Here is a 17,256-nt window from a genome sequence, read left to right as displayed (position 1 = left end):
CCCTCTTTGTTCAGTTTTTGGAGTTCTTTATATATTCTGAATATATATCCCTTTGTCAGATATGTGATTTGCAAATACACACCCGTAGCCTGAGGCTTTTCTTTTGAATTGAAAAGTATATCTCACAGAACAAAAGTTGAATTTTGACAAAGTCCAATTCTTCATTTTTTGTCTTTCTGGATCATGTTTTTTATATCTATCTGAGGACTCTTTGCTTAGCCCAAGCTCAAAAATTTTCCCAATTTTTTCTTCTACATGATTTACAGTTCAATGCCTTACATTTAGATCACCAATCCATCATTAGTACATTTTTGTATAAGATATGAGATAGAGCTAGAAGTTGGTTTTTTTGCATTTGGACATGTAGTTATTTCCAGCACCATTAAACACTGTCCCTCCTCATCCTTTTTTGTGGAGCCTAAGCACAGAAATTTGATGAGCCATTTTTTGGAGAAATGCCCCCTGGAGTTTTTCTCAAGAAACAGGAATAGAATGCATCATGAGAGAGGTGATGATTTTTCTGTTTCAAGAAAACTCCCAATAGCCAAAGCAATCTTGGGAAGGAAAATAAAGTTGGGGCATCAAACTCCCTGATTTCAAACTATATTACAAAATCATAGTCATCAAAAGAGTATGGTACTGGCATAAAAACAGACACATAGATCGGTGGAACAGAATCATGAGTGCAAATATAAATTAACACCTAAATGATCACTTATTTTACGACAAAGGAGCCAAGAACATTCAATGCAGGAAAAACAATCTCTTTAATAAATGGTGTAGGAAAGCTTGGCAGACACATGCAAAAGAATGAAACTAGACCTCTGTGTTATACTATAAATGAAAATTAACTCGAAATGGATTAAGGACTTGACTGTAAGACCTGAAGCCATGGAAGTCCTAGAAGGAAACACGGGTGCTAAGCTCCTTGGTATCAGTCTTGGTGATGATTTCTTGTATCTGACACCAAAACCAAAGTAAACAAAAATAAAAGTAAAGAGGTGGGACTCAGTATATTGATCACAATATATACAAATATTGAATCATTATGTTGTACACCTGAAAATAACAATATTATATGTCAATTATATCTCATTTAAAAAATAAAATTAAAAACTAATTTTTAAAAAATTCTAATTAAAAAAAAGAGAAAAAAGTTTCCCTGAGATGTGAAGAGAAATTAATGCTTTTCCATTACCTCAAGTGTAAAGGAGAAGAGAGGTGAGGGTTTGAAAACAGGAAGCAAAAGGAGGGCAGAGCAGAGACAGAGAGTCTGGAGATGTTGAAGAGTCTGGAGGCTGGGGTCTTGGGTGGTGGGGGGACCACTGGTACATCTGTGTCTAGTTGGGGTCTTCCAATAAGCAGACACTAAGATGGGAGCAGACATGCAGCCCATGAATTGGAAGGAAGACCATGAAGGATAAAGAAGAGGTTTCCAGGAAAGTTAGGGAGAGCCTGCAGACTACTCTGCTGGTGGGACATCCAGAAAGAGAGGAAGAAAGAAGAGCTGGGTAGAAAAAGTCTCAAACTTCAGAACAGTGCCAGGGAAGCTTCACCAGGCTAATGGGGGAATCCCCAAGCCAACATAGCCTGACATGAACTAAGTGTGTCGCCTCTAAAATTCATACGTTGAGACCTAATCTCAATGTGATAAGATCTGGTCTTCTCAGAGGTACACAGGTCATGAGGGTGGAGCCCTCATGAATGGGATTAGTGCCCCCATGAGAAGAGGGCAGAGAGCTAACTAGCCCTCTCCCCCATGTGAGGGTACAAGGAAGAGACGACAGTCTACAGCCCAGACGAAGGCTCTTCCAGAACTAAACCATGATGGCACCCGATCTCAGACTTCCAGCCTCCAGGAGGGTCAGATATATTTTTTTTACTTCTTAAGCTCCCTGTCTATAACTTGTGACAGCAGCCCAAACTAATACATCGCCCAAGGTCCCATATCTCACGGGAACAGACCAGTATTGGCACCCTGCATGCTCAGACGTCGGCTGGGAGCAGCCTGGATGAAGTAGGGTCTTGGCATGGAAAAGCAGCTTCTGAACCATCCATCCACCATGATCCCTGCAGCAGGATGAACAGGGCATTAACATTCTGCACCCAGTTCCAAGGTATGGGTTCCCCACCCCCTCCCAGACAAGCAATTCTCAGACACTAGCTGGGTGTCCCACGATTCTGCTCAATTCAGGCACCATCTACCTGGAGACAGCATCAGATCCTATAGGTTAAGGACCCAGTCCCAGAAGACTGACCCTGTCCCACCTCAGACACCAGTCACTAATTCAGGCTGTCACCTGTGCTGGATGATTGGTTATGGATCAGAGGTTTCAATGAGCCCCTCCTTGGCTTTGATTAATCTACTATTATGAATAACATTCTTGCACATTGACTTTGGGGGACTCATGGCCTCTCTCCTCTCCGATACACACTTGGGAGTAAACTTGAGCTCAAACTTGAGCTCAGTAGACTCTCCCAAAGGGTTTTCCAAAGCACTTGTGTCCATTTATACTCCCCCAAGCAACCTATAAAAATCCACTTGCTTTATGTCTTTGCCAACACTTGACATCGTCAACATTAACAATTTTAGCAAATCTGGTGGATGTCAAGTTCAGGTTTTAAAATCCATGATGCCAGCCAAACTGAAAGGGTCTGTGGACTTGCAGGCAGCTGGTATGAAGCTTCTGCTTTGTGCTGCACACGCACGCATGCACACACACACACACAAACACACACATGGAAGTCAGCCTCCTCTCCCCTCTCACTGAGCACTTACAGGGAGTTCTACTTAGGAAGGGTTCCTTGCTCTACACTGGTTCCCACCTCTGCACCCCACAACTACCCAGTGCTGATCACCCTGAAGTATCACACACAGAGTCGATGTGGTGTAGATAGTTAGGATTATGACCAGCATGATGGTCTGTCCACTGTCTGGACACACACAGATGCACAAGGTACAACATCTAGAAGGAATAAAAGCACGTAGAACAAACTGATGCACAGCAATCTGTCTCAAAATTTGGTGACTTGAGACAATAAGCATTTGGTATGTCACATGGTTACTGTGGGTGAGGAGTTGGGGAGGGGCTTAGCTGGATGGTTCTGCCTCAAGGTCGCTCAGAAGGTTGCCATTGAGATGTCATTCTAGGCTGCAGTCTCCTCAGAGCTTCCCGGGGGCCAGACAATACCTCACAGGGTTGGCCAGCTGCTGCAAAGGTTTCTCACTAGGCGGCCATCTCCCCAGGGCTGCTCGACCAAGCTCAGGTCCAAGGAGCTGCCTTCCCCTGAAGCCAGTGATCCAAGACAGCAAGACTGAAGGGTGGACTGTCACAGGCGGTCATCTCCACAATCTCTGCTGGTTACACAGGGTCACCTGTACAGTGTGGAAAGGAATCAGCAAGGGTAAAAGATGTGAGTCCCTCTACCACAGGTCCACACCGCCCGTTTGCCCCCCCAGAGGAAACTGCTGGGACCAGTTTCTCACCAACTGTGCCGGCAATAATTTTCACACATACTCATGCAGGAAGTCACACGTATACACACACTTTGCACCTTACCTTTTCGCTCAATAGGTCCTGGAAATCCTTCCACATCGGGTCATAGGTTCCTGCCTTCCTCCCTTTCACTGCACTGAGCCCTGCCACGTTGTGGAGGTCCATGATTTAACTAGCTCTCTGTCCATGGATATTTAGGCTGTCCCATTATTTCCTATGGTAAGTGAAGCTGCAATGAATACATATGAGCATATATCCTTTTGCACAAATACAATAATGTCTAAGAATAAGTTTCTAGGAGAACACTAGCAGGACAGAAAGGCCGGTGCCTTTCTCAAAGTGACAGATGTTGCCACATTGGCCGCCGTGGAAGTTGTATATAATCATTCGCATCTGCCAGCAAAGGTGTGGATTTCGTGAAGCTTTGAGGGGTGACGGCCCGAAACGTGGGGCATCTCGGGCAGTCCAGCAAGTAATTCAAATGGAATATCACCCGCCCCTGTCCTTGGAAGCCTTTCTCAGCTGCCCCAGGCCCACTCCTCAGCCAGAAAGCCTCCGCTAACCTCTCCCACACCACGAACTGGGCCTCCTTTTCTCTCTCTAGCTTCCATCCTCCCGGTCCCTAAAATTCCTGTCTTGCCTTAAATGCAGCACATGAAGAGTTCTTTGCCAGTCAGGCCACAAGGACTGACTTTTTGGTGCCAAAATTGTGCTCCAAGATGTGGTATCCAACCTAGAAGTTCTCCCCTGAGATGCCCTCTGCTCGGAGTGAGCAGTTCTGGCTCCTCATGGATGAACATATTCTCACAATTCTGTACCCTGATCCACTGCGAGCCTCCCAAGGGCAGAGGCCCTGCCCCACTGATCTCTGCCTCCACCGCTTGGCCATGCACAGTGTCCAGGAACTGTGGAATGAATGCATGACCCAGATGGAACCTCACAATCCCCTGCTGTCAGAGGCCTCTCGGCTTTACCCTCTTCAAGAAAGTAGGTGTGAATAAATCATTCTGAAGATTATCTTTAATGCAACATTTATTTCATCCATCTGAAGTGTTTTTCAAAGGGCAGTGTTTCTCTTCTCGTGTTTCTGGTTTTTCCCTTTGGCCTGGTCAGAGCCTCACAGGGACACCCATGATGGGAAACGGGTCTACAATGCCCGCAAACGTGACAAGGAGGTGCAGACTTGGAGCGACACGCATGGGCACACACACGCACAGGAAGGAGTAAATATCGACACAGCAGAGGCAGGTGGGGGGAGGGGAAGCCACGGCTATTCAGTGGTTGCACAGAGTGCAGGTTTCCTCTGTTTCAAATCTGATACTTCAGCAATCCAAAACCCAACATCCTTTAAAAAAAAAATCCAGCAGTTACAAACCTCCCAGGGGCTCCTCCTTTAAAATTAATCCTCCTAACCATTGCATGAGAAATCTTTCCTAATGTCCACATCTCCGCGGCTTGCGGACTCAGCCTCAGGTGTGTCACTGATAAAGCAAGCAGCGTGCAGAATCGCCGGAAGTGAACCAACTTGAAGTCAAGTTCATGACCTGGCCATGAGAAGTAGGACAACCACTATTTCTTTCTTTTCTTTTTTATTTACTTGTTTGCCCAACTTTCTGTTTGAATATTTTCAAAGGAGAAGTGTTGTAAGGAACAATGATGGACATCTGTAAGTCAGGGGGCAGCATACTCCTGCCTCCAGCCTGTTTTTGCATGACCCGTGAGCTAACAATGGCTTTTATATTTTTAAGTGGCTGGGGAAAAAGTGAAAATGAGAATGAAGTTTCATAACACATGAACCTGATCAGACAGTCGGACGTCAGCGTCGCTGAGTGAAGCTCGCTCACGGGCGGGCGCCCATCTAGGTCTGCTCTCGGTGCAACAGCAGAGCTGCATTGTTGCCAGAGGTCTGGGCACACAGACCCTGAACTGTTGATTATTTGACCCTTTATAGAAATTCTGCTGACCCCTGACCTGGCGTCAGCACCTGTTTCTACTTTGCCCCATGTGTTTTCCCTTCCTCTTTCTGCAACATTTGTGCTGGTCCAGATCCTTTGCCCTAAATACTTTGTGTCTGCCTCACTTTCTCAAGCCCAATGCAGAGGATGACAGGTCTAGCTCACAGTACTAGGCACTTAGACAAAACTTAAGAAAAAGAGCCAATATAAATTTCTGGCATTGTCCACCGAGCTGATTGCCAGAACTCCTAACCTGAAAATTGTGAGCCTTGGCAGTTTCCTGAAAGCCTGGTTCCAGAACTCTGGAATCCAGCTTTCCCTCAGAAAGGGTTTCTTACCCCAGGAGGAAAACAAAACAAAACAAAACAAACACACACACACACACACACACACAAAAGCCTCAGGGAGCGCTCATTTTTTCCACAGCTTGTGGCTTGGCTGAGTCAACTTCTGCCTTTCCCTGAGTCACGAGTTTTTCCTCTTATTTGGAGGAGCAGGCCCTCCGCCCAGGTCTTCTCCACCCACAGCTGGTCCCTGCTGGGAAGGGGCGGATGGCAAGAGGAGTAGATTCTCTGCTGCCTCCAAGGGATTTCCCAGGGCTCCACCCGGAGACACAGAATGTCAGGCCTGGAACCAGGGACAGAGGAGGAGACTGAGGCCCCAGTGGGTCCTGGACCAGCAGTGAGATAAGGCTACTTGAGGTCTCCCACCTCCAGACCAATAGGTGTGCCTACTCCCTCCAGTTTCCCAGAACCGTGGAGAGGCCTCCCTTTATGACACCTGCTGCATGCCAGGTGCTCTGATAGGTGGCAGGGTGCTGTCTCTAATTGGATAGCCCTGCCTTCAAAGATTTTCTGGTTCCCTTCCATGCCCAGGCAGGGCCTACCTTCCCCATGAAGCCCCTCTTGCTAGGGAGGTGGGGGGCCTGGTCCTGAAGCAGTCATGGAACATGGCCTTGAAGGCTCAGCGCAGTGTCCCCCTCCAGCCCAGCAACAAGCAGGATGTACACTAGGGGTGGCATTTCCCGGTGTCTCAGTGTCCCAACTGACCTTCCTGGTTCTACGTCAGCCTATGAGATGGTTGGGCCTGCCTTCTCCTCGGATGGTGCAGAGGCCCAGCTGTCCCCTCAGGACTGCTCAGTGCACCTGCTTAGTCGACTGGAAGCACATAAACGGGTAACGTGGGGCAAGAGGGAAGCCACAGAGTGAGGTGGGACTGTGGTGAATGGGGTCATGTGCCCAATCTGACGGGGACAGTTCCACGAGCAGATGGGGGACCATGATTTCAAATCCTCTGATTTACGAGAAGGTGAAAATCCTGAATTTTATGTGAAAGCTCGCAATATGAAGGTTGACAATGCATTTCATACGTGTTTACTTCTCTGAGGCCATAAGCTCAGTAAGCACTGTCTGCGCTGCTGCGGAGCTAACAGCTGAAGGTGGTGGAGGGGGGCTCTCCAAGGCCACAACTGGTGGCCCTCTCACTGGTCCACCACCTCCCCCCCTCTTCTTTCTGCGGGCCTCTCCCTCCCTTCTCCTCCCTTTTCTCATCCCCTTTCCTTCTTAGCCCATGTCCTGGGCAGGGAGAGGCCAGTGCCCAACTCCCAGGTCCTGCCTGCACCACCCAGGAGGGCAGGTCACGCCTGCTCAGCTCAGACCTTGCTGCAGCCTCCAGGTGGGATCAGCTCTTGCTCCTGCTGCTGTCTCTGGTCGCGGTCCTGGCCAGCAGACACGGCGCCGGCCAGAGCTGGCTCCTCTCCAAAGTGCCCAGCGACTGCCCTATTTGGCAAGACAAACTGCATCTGGGGGACTGACAGTGACCGCATTTCTACGAAGTGCTCAGCTCGGTTCTGGGCCCTGGAGATAAAGGAACAAGATCAATATAGTCCAGTCCGTGGGGCTCACTGCCTAGGTGAGGGAGACAAGCCAAGAACATGTAAACAAGTCACTGAATAAGATGACTTCAGGCTGTAGAAATACTTTACAAAATAATACAACTGGGTGAGGTAGTTGAGGGTGGTGGGGTGGAGGCGGGGAGCTGCTTTGGGTGGCCAGGGAAGACTGAGGAGATGGCAGTTCGAGCTGAGGCTTGAATGCCAAAAATGCAGCCATGGGAAGAGCTGCAGGCAAGGGACGTGCAAAGGCCCAGAGGTGGGAACAACCTTGGGGGTTTGAGGAACAGGAAGAAGCCAGTGTGAGATGAGGTGCTGGGAGTGGACCAGAGGGAGGCTGGGACAGGCCTCCTGGAGCGGTGAGGCCTGGAATTTCATTCCAGTGTCCCAAGAGAGGCAGGGGAGGGTCCGGGTGGGGCAGCAGCGTCAGGTGCTGGGAATGCTGGAGGGCGTGAGGAGTGCATGCAGTCCACTGAACTGGGCTCTCCAATGTAGGTTTGCAAGTTTCCTCTATAAGAAGTTTAAAATATAAAAAGCATTAAGTTTTGCTGATTTTTAACTTTATGATTGTTAGTTTCTCGATGGCGGAGAGGAGATGACTGTGTCAGGGAGCAACAATGCGGCTCGCCAGAGGCAGCACAAAGCACAGTAATTCCAAGGCCTCCCTTAGAAGTCCAGCAAGGATGGTTTCCAGGGAGGTTCGAGCAGGAAAGGTGCGGAGCTGTGGCGGGCCCCACAAGAAACTGGGCAGTGGCTGGGGGAGTCCGACTGGAGAACCAGCCCCGGGAGATCCCGAAACGTACCTTGGCCTAGGTTCGGCCGGCGGCGGCCACTTACTGCCAGCCCATTCTAACCGCGGGTGCTCTGCTCTCTTCCCGGGAACTCCTGCCCGGAGAGTGGGAAGCCCAGGCTCCGCCCCGGCCCGCGCTCCGGGGCTCTGACTGGTGGAGCCTACGCGAGGGGCGTGTCCGGAGAGAGTGGGACAGCGGCGGAGTCCCCGGCGCGGCGGCGCCGGGACCCGGAGCAGAACGCAACGACGAAAGTGGACTCGCGGAGCGGGTGCCGGCGGGGTGCAGACGCGCAGGGACCCGGCGGAGGAGGTAAGGTCCTCGGACCCGGCAGGGACGCGCGGGGAGGGCGGGTTGCCTGCCCACCGCTTCCAAAGTCTCCTGGCCGCCCTGTCGAGGTGGCTACGGGCTCGGCAGGGACAGGCTCGCAGCAGCAGGAGCCACCTCGGACTCTGACCCAGAGCAGAGGCGCGGGGAAGGGCGCTTACTGCTGGTTGGGAGTGCAGGAGGCAAGGTGGAGGCTGCAGGGGCTCCAGAGAGAGCGGGTGAGCACAGATAAAGAAGCTCTGGGGTCTAAGCCATGTCCCGGGGGGGATGCGAGACGTGGGAGCAGAAGAGGTTCGGAGGCGCCCGAGGCTGCTGCCCCCTGGGGCGGCAGGGATCTCCGCACACTCTTGGTCCCTTGGCAGAGAGTCCTGCCCTGAGGCCGCCATCAGGACCTCACATCTTGGTCCCAGTTTTTGAGGGTCTGCACAAGTGAGCAGAGTCAGCTGCCCCAGTGGACCTGGGTGGTGGTGGGGAGGGTGACTGCTTTCTGGGCGGCCCTGGTCCTCTCTGTCCTCTCTCACTGTGGAACAGCCTGGCCCCCGAAGCATTGGAGTCTGTGATTTTGGTTAAAGTTGCCTAAGGAAATGGCACTAAGGCAGGCCCATAGAGATGGCTGTTCTTTCCCAGCCTGGAATCAGCTGGACCCTCCTTTCCTTTCTCTCTCCCTGAACACTGAGGGGTTAAGGAGGAGTGTCTTCAGTTTAGGAATTGAGGAGTTAAGGAGTGGTGTCTTCAGCCTCCTTTACATGGGGAGAACAGGAAGGTTCCGAAGGTTCCAGAAATTTCCAAAGTTCAGAGGCACTCTGAGCCTCCATCTTCACAGTTCAAGGAAAATACTGGTTTGCAATTTGAACAAAGTTCTTATCTCACCCCAGAGGGTCAGAAGTCTACAAGGAGGGTAGGATCATTGCTGGGGTCATTCTGCACACAGTTTCCACTTAGTACTGGGCTGTTCCTGGGCACATAATTTCCACTGGGGTCTGTGCAGGCTGAGAGATGACTCTGACATTGGCCTGTGTCCCTGCACACGACAGCCCTCAGGGCTGCCAAAACAGGAGGGGAGGCAGCCCAGCCCAGCTAAGGGACCTGCCCTGGCCACCCCCAAGGGATCCTTGAGTTGGATGGGGTTGGGGGTGGGGCAGGGCATCAGGCATTTAGAGAGGGACCCTGCCCTTTGAACTTGAGGATTTCTGATTCTGTCTTTGGTCAAGAACAGCCTTCTTGGAGCTGGGCTCCTGCATCACTCTGCTGGGCCCTTGGTAGTAATTTTGATGATGGGGGTAGTACTTTCCCGCATGGGGCTTTCTTGAGGATTAAGTGAGAGAATACTTATAATGTGGTTACCGCTGTAACTGGTGAGCTATAAGCTCCTAGTTAATAGCACCTTTGGTTTATTTTCCTTATTACTATTTTTTTTTTTTTTTCATGGAGAAGGGCCTCCAGGAAGCACAGGGTTAGACACGGCTGAGGGGCAGCCCCTCTGGAAGGAAGGGACCTGGATCATGTCACTCTGCTCAGTGTACTTCGAGAAAAATCTCGGCCTGTGGACCTTGAAGACTGGCCTCTGCTGGCCCCTTTGACCTTAACTCTTACCCTCACTCCTTTCTCTGTGGCCTCCATGGATCAGATTCTTGAGCTGTTCCCAAGGCCCAGAACATTCTTTCCTCCAGCCTTTGAATGACTGGCTCTTTCACACAGCCTAAGGTTGGTGCAAGGTTACTTCCTCACCAGGTCTTGCCTGACCCCCACCCCCCCCCAGCTCTGCCGGTCAGATCAGCTTTTTGCTTCATGGCAGTTAATCACGCTAACGAGCAGACATTACCTTGTTGACTTACGTACTAGTCTGACTGTCCCACTCGGGAGTCTGTTACTCAAGGGCCTGGTCCCTACTTCTTTGCTGTTACCTGGTGCCAAGCACAGTAGGACTTACAGTACACATTTGGAAGGTGAAATCCAGAAGGCCTGGGAGCACAGTGGACCTGGTTGGGGCTAGAGGGAAGGAGGGGCGGCGATGAATCAGCCTGGCCCCAGTCAGTAGAAGCCAGAGGGACCAGCGTCCTGACTCCCCACCTCTGTGATCTTGGCCAGATACCTCCCTTTCTGATATTCCCAACTATAGCTCTCACAGGAGAGCTGGGTCCCACCTGCTTTCCAGGGTTCCCAAGGTGGGATCCCAGACATCTCTCTCTCTTAAATCACACAAACTGTTTCTGAGTGGAGGAGACGAGAGAACAAGTTCACTCAGGACATAGCCCTATGTCAGGTGTGTCCCTGGAGTAGGTGTGTTACACATCTGACTGCATGGGGTGGTACAGATCAGGCATAGATGAGGGTCTGCACATTTTTCCTATAAGGGGCCAAATGATAAATGTTTTGAGCTTTGTAAGCCAGTCTCTGTCATGGCATTCCAATGAATTGGATTTAGAAAAGTGGGCACTGGATCAGACTGACGTGGGCTTGCCAGCCCTGGTGTAGATCACATGTGACACTTGACGTGGGCTGGCCAGCCCTGGTGTAGATCACATGTGACACCTCGGCCCTCATGCACAGAACCCTGGCCATCAAGCAACTGTCGCATCCTGGCTCCCCAGATCCCCGTGCTCACCACATACCTTTAGCCCACTCAGGTGGTGGGATCACTTGTGTTCAGGAGGGCCAGCCCAGGAGCCTAGCAGCCTCCCAAACCCTCCCCCCGAAAGCAGCTCTGTTCATTGCCTCACTGCCAGACACTCACCCTTCAGAAGTGTCCACTCTCTGCCAGCACCCTGGTGCTGGGTACCCCGCCCAGAGGCAACACATGCAGTATCCCGAAGCCAGAGGCTGTCCTGAGGCAGGTCGGCCTCAGGAGGCATGGGTTAGCTCTCTCCTCCCCTGTCCTAAGGAGACAGTGTTGTAGGCTCTCTCTTGCCTAAACCTCTCCCCTCCCTGGGTGCTGCTCTTCACTTCTTGCAGGCTGCCCCCTTGGGTGGCATCAGGTCAGAGGGGGACCTGGGCAAGCTGGCCTCTCAAGCTCACCAAACCCGCAGGACCGGATGGGGGCCGTCTGCTGGCTGCTGTCTCAGCACATAGTCTGTCTGTCTGTCCCAGCTGCCAAATGTGTTAAGTAAGCCTTGGTCTGTGGCCACAAGACTGGGTGACACATAGGTGAGCTTGAAGGGAACGAGTGGCATCCTTTCTCAGGGCTCCCTCCCCCCGGCGTCGCCTCTGTCCCTGGATGGTCAGGGGAGGCCCCACCAGATGACCCGTCGTGAGCCCCGCAGCATGGAGCAGGAGAGCTCAGGGCTCTGGGTGCAGACTCTGTCCTGTGGCTTGTCTTTTTGAGGACCTTACATTTAGACAGAGAGAAAGAAAAAGACGCCGATGTTCCCACTTCCTGGAATTGTGTTTTATCACTTTGTTGCTGCCTTTTTTTTTTTTTTAAAGAAATAAAGAATATTATAAAGGGGAAGTCCTGCTTGATACCCCCTCCCCGCCATTGCTGGTTACATCCAGGTGCCCCTTCTCCAGGCCACTTTCTTTGGTTTGGGTCCATCATTTGATTTTAACCTGTCTTAACCATTTTTAAGTGTACAGTTCAGTGGTATTAAGTATATTTCCATTGCTGTGAAACATCTCCAGAATTCTTTTCGACTTGCAGAACTGAAACTGTCTACCCATTAAATAACAGCTCTTCTTCCTCCTGCCGCCCCCCAACCTGGGCCACCACCTTTCTACTTTCTGTCTCCATGCATTTGACTACTTGCAATGCCGCATGGGAACGGAACCGGACGAGTACTTGTCGTTTGGTGACCGACTTATTTCACAGAGCATAAATGTCCTCGGGATTCATCCACGTGGTAGCAGGGGTCAGAGTTTCCTTCCTTTTATGGCTGAATTACCTTCTGTTGCACATTTTGTCCAGTCTCTCAGCCATCGATGAACATGCAGGTTCCTTCCACCTCTCGGCTGCTGTGAATAACGCCGCCGTGAACGTGGGTGTACTGTACCACTTTGAGACCCTGCTTCCCGTCTTGTGGGGAGACACCCAGGAATGGAATTACTGGGTCAGATGGTATTTCTGTGTTTGATCTCTCAAGGAGCTTCCCTATTCTTTTCCATAGCACGACACCAGTTTACATCCCTCCCCCGCAATAAGCGCACCAAGGTTTCAACTTCTCCATGTCCCAACCCTTGTTATTACCTGGGGGTTTTAGGGTTTTATTTATTTACTTACTTATTTATTTTGACAGTTAGGCACCCTCGTGAGTGTGAAGCTCCATCCTCTCCATCTTCGTTCGTAGATCTAGTGTCTTGAACACTTCTGCAACGTTGTGTAATGTCTGCACATGAGCTGTCACATACCGTTTGGCAGGCTGCTTTCTCCACTCAGTGTTTGATGTCTGTGGTCACTCCACATTGACCCGCGTGGATTGGGTGTCATCATAGCTGCTGGCACTCTTCCCGCGTGTGAGTGGCCCAGCTGTGGGACCTGTTCCCCCACTGCTAGACATGTCTCTTGTCTCCGCAGCAGGTCATGAACTCACGGCCCTTCGGGATCTCCCTCGGCTGCACTCTGAGCTCCTCCGGTGGAGCCCTCAGCCAGCCCATCCCAGCCCTCAGCCCAGCCCGGGGGCCGGGGGTGGCCTCTGGAATTTTGCCAGATTGTCCACAACAGGGACCCACTGATCCATCCTAGCAGGACAGCCCAGGGCTGTCACCAACAATCAGCGAGGTTTGCAACACAGAACCAAGATTAGCAACCTAAAAATAGTGGTTCTTACATAAGGTGGTGTGGGCAGCACTTCTCAGGATGCCCTGTGGTCTGAAGGGGGCAAGCGGTATGTGACTCAGGGGGCCGAGCACCCCTCTTGTGCAATGCATTCAGCCTCTGCACTGGGCCCCACTCTTGTTTCCCATACGTGGTCTGACTTCTAGAACTGCAATGTGGTGACCCAGAAATACCACATGCGTGATCAGCTCAGCCAGGGTCATGCTGTGTGTGCCTGGGCACACTTATGCACATGGTGGTGGCGGTGAAGTCAGCTCTCACCAGCTTTTTCCTCAGAAGTAAGGCTGACTTACGCATGGCAGACCCTCGGGGAGCTTTGGAAAGGCTCCTTCATTCACCAGCAACTTACAAAACACCTATTGTGTGCTCGGCACCGGGGATACTGTAGTGAACAAGAAAAGGCTCCTGTTCTCATGCTTACAACCCGGTGAGGGAAATAGAAAACATGTAAGCAAATGATAAACAAGAAAATATTAGGTCCTGGTAAGTCCTGGAAGAAAAAACAAAATACGGTAATGTCTTAGAGAAACTGGCAGTAAACTTTATCTGTAAAGGGCCAGGTAGTAAAGATTTCAGGCTTTATAGCCTACGGTGTCTGTCACCATGAGTCATCTCTGCCATTGCAGCATGAAAACAGCCACAGACAATTTTAAATGAACGAGTGTGGCTGTGTTCCATTAAAACTTTATTTACAAAAACTGGCTATGGGCCAGATTTGACCCTCAGGCCATAGTTTGCCAACCCTGTACTTGAGATGGGGTTGTCAGAGACCCTTTCTGAAGGGAGATGAGAGCCGAGAGCCCAGGGACAGCCTATTTCAGGCAAGACCTCATGGCGCCTTGCTGTTGATTCAGTCATGTAGCTGTGTGATGAGAAGTAGGCAAACTCTGGCCAGTTGTGAGAGAGAAAAATGGTGGAGTTTATTCATGAGGTGACTCTTTGGGGTACAGGAAAGAGGAGGATGAGTCCTTGATTTGGGTCTTGAACAAATGGGTGAACAGTGGTTCTGCTTATGGAAAAGAGGAATTGGAGGGAAAAGCTGGGTTTATGTTGGGCATGTTGAATTTGAGAACCTTCTCAGATGAGCAGGTGGGAAATCATGTGGGCAGGTGGATATCCAGGCTTAACAGTGCAGCAGAGAAGCCACAGCTGGAGGCTTGATCCGGGGATGTGGGTGGTCTTCAAAGCTGCGAGTCCCGAGGGTCAAAGGGAGGGTGTGTGACCAGAACAAGGGGGCTCCTGGATGACATCTGAGCCACTGACATTTCATGCTTGGCAGAGGAGGACAGAGAGGACCCCACACTCCACGGAGGAAGGCACTGTCCCCCCCTGGGGAATAAGCTCTGGGCCCCCTACTTACTCACAGAGCCTCAGTTTCCCCCCCTCCGTCAGTGGGGGATTCTGCCTCCTCGGGTTGGTGTGGGGACTAAATAAGAGAATCATGCTTGACATGGAGGAGGCAGCGAGCACATGGTACCTGTGACAGGGGAAGTGGTGCCCACTGAGCCAGAGGCTGAGGGAGCGGGTGCAGGTCTGTGATGGTTTGGCTTGGGTGGCAGAGGCCATGGTGGGTTAGGGGCACAGGTGCCTGGCACTTGCTGTCCTGGTACACGCCCCTGCACCCTTCCACCTGGGACAGGCCCAATTGCCAGGTCTCTGGTGTTGGGCAGAGGTTGGGGTTCAGTATCCTTGCCCCTTGGGTAGACGCCAGTAGGGACTGTTCTCCTCTGGCTCCCAAGGAGTTGACCCCTCCCCGCCACCAGGCCACAGCCGTGGCCTGGATTAGTCACCGCTCTTCTCTTCGCTGCTGTCCCCCCATCCCTGGCTGACTTCCACCTGCCCGGCCCGACTGGGGACTCCTCCTCCACCTCTCAGCAGCTCCTTGTGGAAGAGCTGGCTCTGGCTACTGGGGCAGCAGGTCTGTGGTTGGCTGGCCGTCTGGGCCCTGTGGGTTCCAGTGGGGGTAATGGCTGGGGCGTGGGGATGATCAGTGAGCTGGGGAGAGCCGTGTGGTTCCCACCCCCGCCAGCTGCCGCCTCCCTCACCCGCCGCCCCTCCCGCAGCCCGGCGGCCAGAGAAGATGGTGGATTCCCTGGCCAACACGGAGATCAACAGCCAGCGCATCGCGGCGGTGGAGAGCTGCTTCGGGGCGTCGGGGCAGCCGCTGGCCCTGCCGGGCCGGGTGCTGCTGGGCGAGGGCGTGCTCACCAAGGAGTGCCGCAAGAAGGCCAAGCCGCGCATCTTCTTCCTGTTCAACGACATCCTGGTGTACGGCAGCGTGGTGCTCCCCAAGCGCAAGTACCGCAGCCAGCACGTCATCCCGCTGGAGGAGGTGACCCTCGAGCCGCTGCCCGAGACGCCGCGGGCCAAGAACCGCTGGATGATCAAGACGGCCAGGAAGTCCTTCGTGGTATCGGCCGCCTCCGCCACGGAGCGCCAGGAGTGGATCAGCCACATCGAGGAGTGCGTGCGGCGGCAGCTGCGGGCCACGGGCCGCCCGCCCAGCACGGAGCACGCGGCGCCCTGGATCCCCGACAAGGCCACGGACATCTGCATGCGCTGCACGCAGACGCGCTTCTCCGCCCTCACGCGGCGCCACCACTGCCGCAAGTGCGGCTTCGTGGTGTGTGCAGAGTGCTCGCGGGAGCGCTTCCTCCTGCCGCGCCTGTCGCCCAAGCCCCTGCGCGTCTGCAGCCTGTGCTACCGCGAGCTGGCCGCCTGCAAGCGGAGGGAGGAGGAGGAGGAGGAGGAGGAGGAGGAGGAGCCGGGCGTGGGGTCCCCCGGGCAGCCGTCCTACCTCTCCGGGGCTGGCACCGGGGCGTCCAGCGGGGACGAGGAGGACTCTGACGAGGACAAGGAGGGCAGTGGGGACAGCAACTGGTCCAGCCGCGTGGAGTTCTACGCCTCGGGTGTCTCCTGGTCAGCCTTCCACAGCTGACCGTGTCTGCGGCCATGACAGAGGGGCTTCTGCATCCAGGCAGACTCCATGGTCCAGGCCCAGGTGAGGGCAGAAGTCTCAGGCTGCCCCCCCGGCCCCCAGGACCCTTCCCCACAGGTGGCAGGTGCAGTGGGAATGGCTCTTTCTCTCTGGATCCTAGTGCCTTTGTGCTGGACGTTGGCATCCTTCTTTTCCACTTCAGGTAATTCTCTGTCCACCTAGCAAACCCAAAACACTTTGGCCTCTTAGGAACGAATAGTGCCTTTTCTCAGCCCTAGGAGTTGTAGTCCCAGATGATCCCTTGAGCTAGACAAGCCGAGGCACCTTTCAGAGGACCAGAAGGAAGATAGGACTGGAATGAGGTCTCCTGAGGCCGTGCACCCCAGCACCTGCCCCACAGAAAAGCACACCCCCAGGGAAGACTGAGAGGGCTGGAAACAAGATCTGCCCTGGCACCTTGCCTGGCTAGCTGGGCCTTCTCAGGCCAGGCATGTGGGCTCACCTTGAGCCAGACAGACTGCCATGCTGTGGGTGCCCACCAGGCGTGGGACTGCCCCCTGGCTCCCCGGGGGTCCCAGGCATGTGCCCAGGCCTCTGGCCCCATCTCCCTTCTCTCCAGGTGTCTAGATGTCTGATGCCCCTCACTCCAGCCCTCGTCTCTCTATGGCTGAGGAAAGTGGTGTTTTCTGTTAGAACCCTTCACTGCCAGTGACAGAAACCCCACCCAGACTGACTTAACAATAAAAAGAACATTTATTCACTCGTGTGGTCAAAAAGTTCAGGAGTGTCTTGCTTCAGACACGGCTCATCAGGGGTTGAAACCATGCGAGGTGGCAGATGTCCACAACTGTCCCCCATGGTATCCTGGGAACACTGGCAGCACACAACACTGGGACATTCAGGCCACACCTGGGCTGCTTCCTGAGAACATGGCCCTATCACCCTGGAGGCTCTGCCCATGGCCCAGTGCCTGGAGCCCTGTCCCCTAGGTGTGAATCATCTGAACAGAGGCACAGAGCACAAACCCAGAGCCACTCATCCAGCTCTGCCTGGGCCTTCCTGGCATAAAGCTGTCCCAGGCAGCCTCCTGCC

At 52.9% G+C, this 17,256-nt stretch overlaps 1 protein-coding gene and 1 long non-coding RNA gene across 4 annotated transcripts; one reads left to right on the top strand and one right to left on the bottom strand.

The window, feature by feature from the left end:
* Positions 1-754: 754 nt before the first annotated feature.
* Positions 755-8,254, bottom strand: LOC101677709. 2 transcript variants are annotated; one of them, XR_006605568.1, is made up of 4 exons: positions 8,147-8,254; positions 7,110-7,308; positions 3,192-3,376; positions 755-2,070 (listed from the first exon to the last, which is right to left on the bottom strand). It is a non-coding gene; the product is annotated as an uncharacterized LOC101677709 (long non-coding RNA). The 2 variants fall into 2 exon arrangements; XR_001181646.2 differs by having other exon boundaries at positions 3,192-7,308.
* PLEKHF1 (pleckstrin homology and FYVE domain containing 1) lies at positions 8,232-16,924 on the top strand. Of its 2 annotated transcripts, XM_045076013.1 has the most exons (3): positions 8,302-8,443; positions 15,102-15,144; positions 15,290-16,924. In XM_045076013.1, exon 3 carries the CDS (start codon positions 15,307-15,309, stop codon positions 16,162-16,164), a length of 858 nt encoding a protein of 285 aa, XP_044931948.1. In that variant the 5' UTR covers positions 8,302-8,443; positions 15,102-15,144; positions 15,290-15,306; the 3' UTR covers positions 16,165-16,924. The 2 variants fall into 2 exon arrangements, with proteins under 2 accessions (XP_004765295.1, XP_044931948.1); XM_004765238.3 differs by lacking the exon at positions 15,102-15,144 and having other exon boundaries at positions 8,232-8,443.
* Positions 16,925-17,256: the final 332 nt, after the last annotated feature.

Source organism: Mustela putorius, unplaced genomic scaffold, assembly GCF_011764305.1.
Source record: "Mustela putorius furo isolate JIRA1106 unplaced genomic scaffold, ASM1176430v1.1 tig00000174_pilon_pilon_pilon, whole genome shotgun sequence".
Lineage (NCBI taxonomy): Eukaryota > Metazoa > Chordata > Mammalia > Carnivora > Mustelidae > Mustela > Mustela putorius.
This window is presented reverse-complemented; position numbering and strand designations above follow the sequence as displayed.

Bases quoted from the DNA above. Each gene is read 5' to 3' on its own strand.
- PLEKHF1 (XM_004765238.3), top strand. From the start codon at position 15,307: ATGGTGGATTCCCTGGCCAACACGGAGATCAACAGCCAGCGCATCGCG.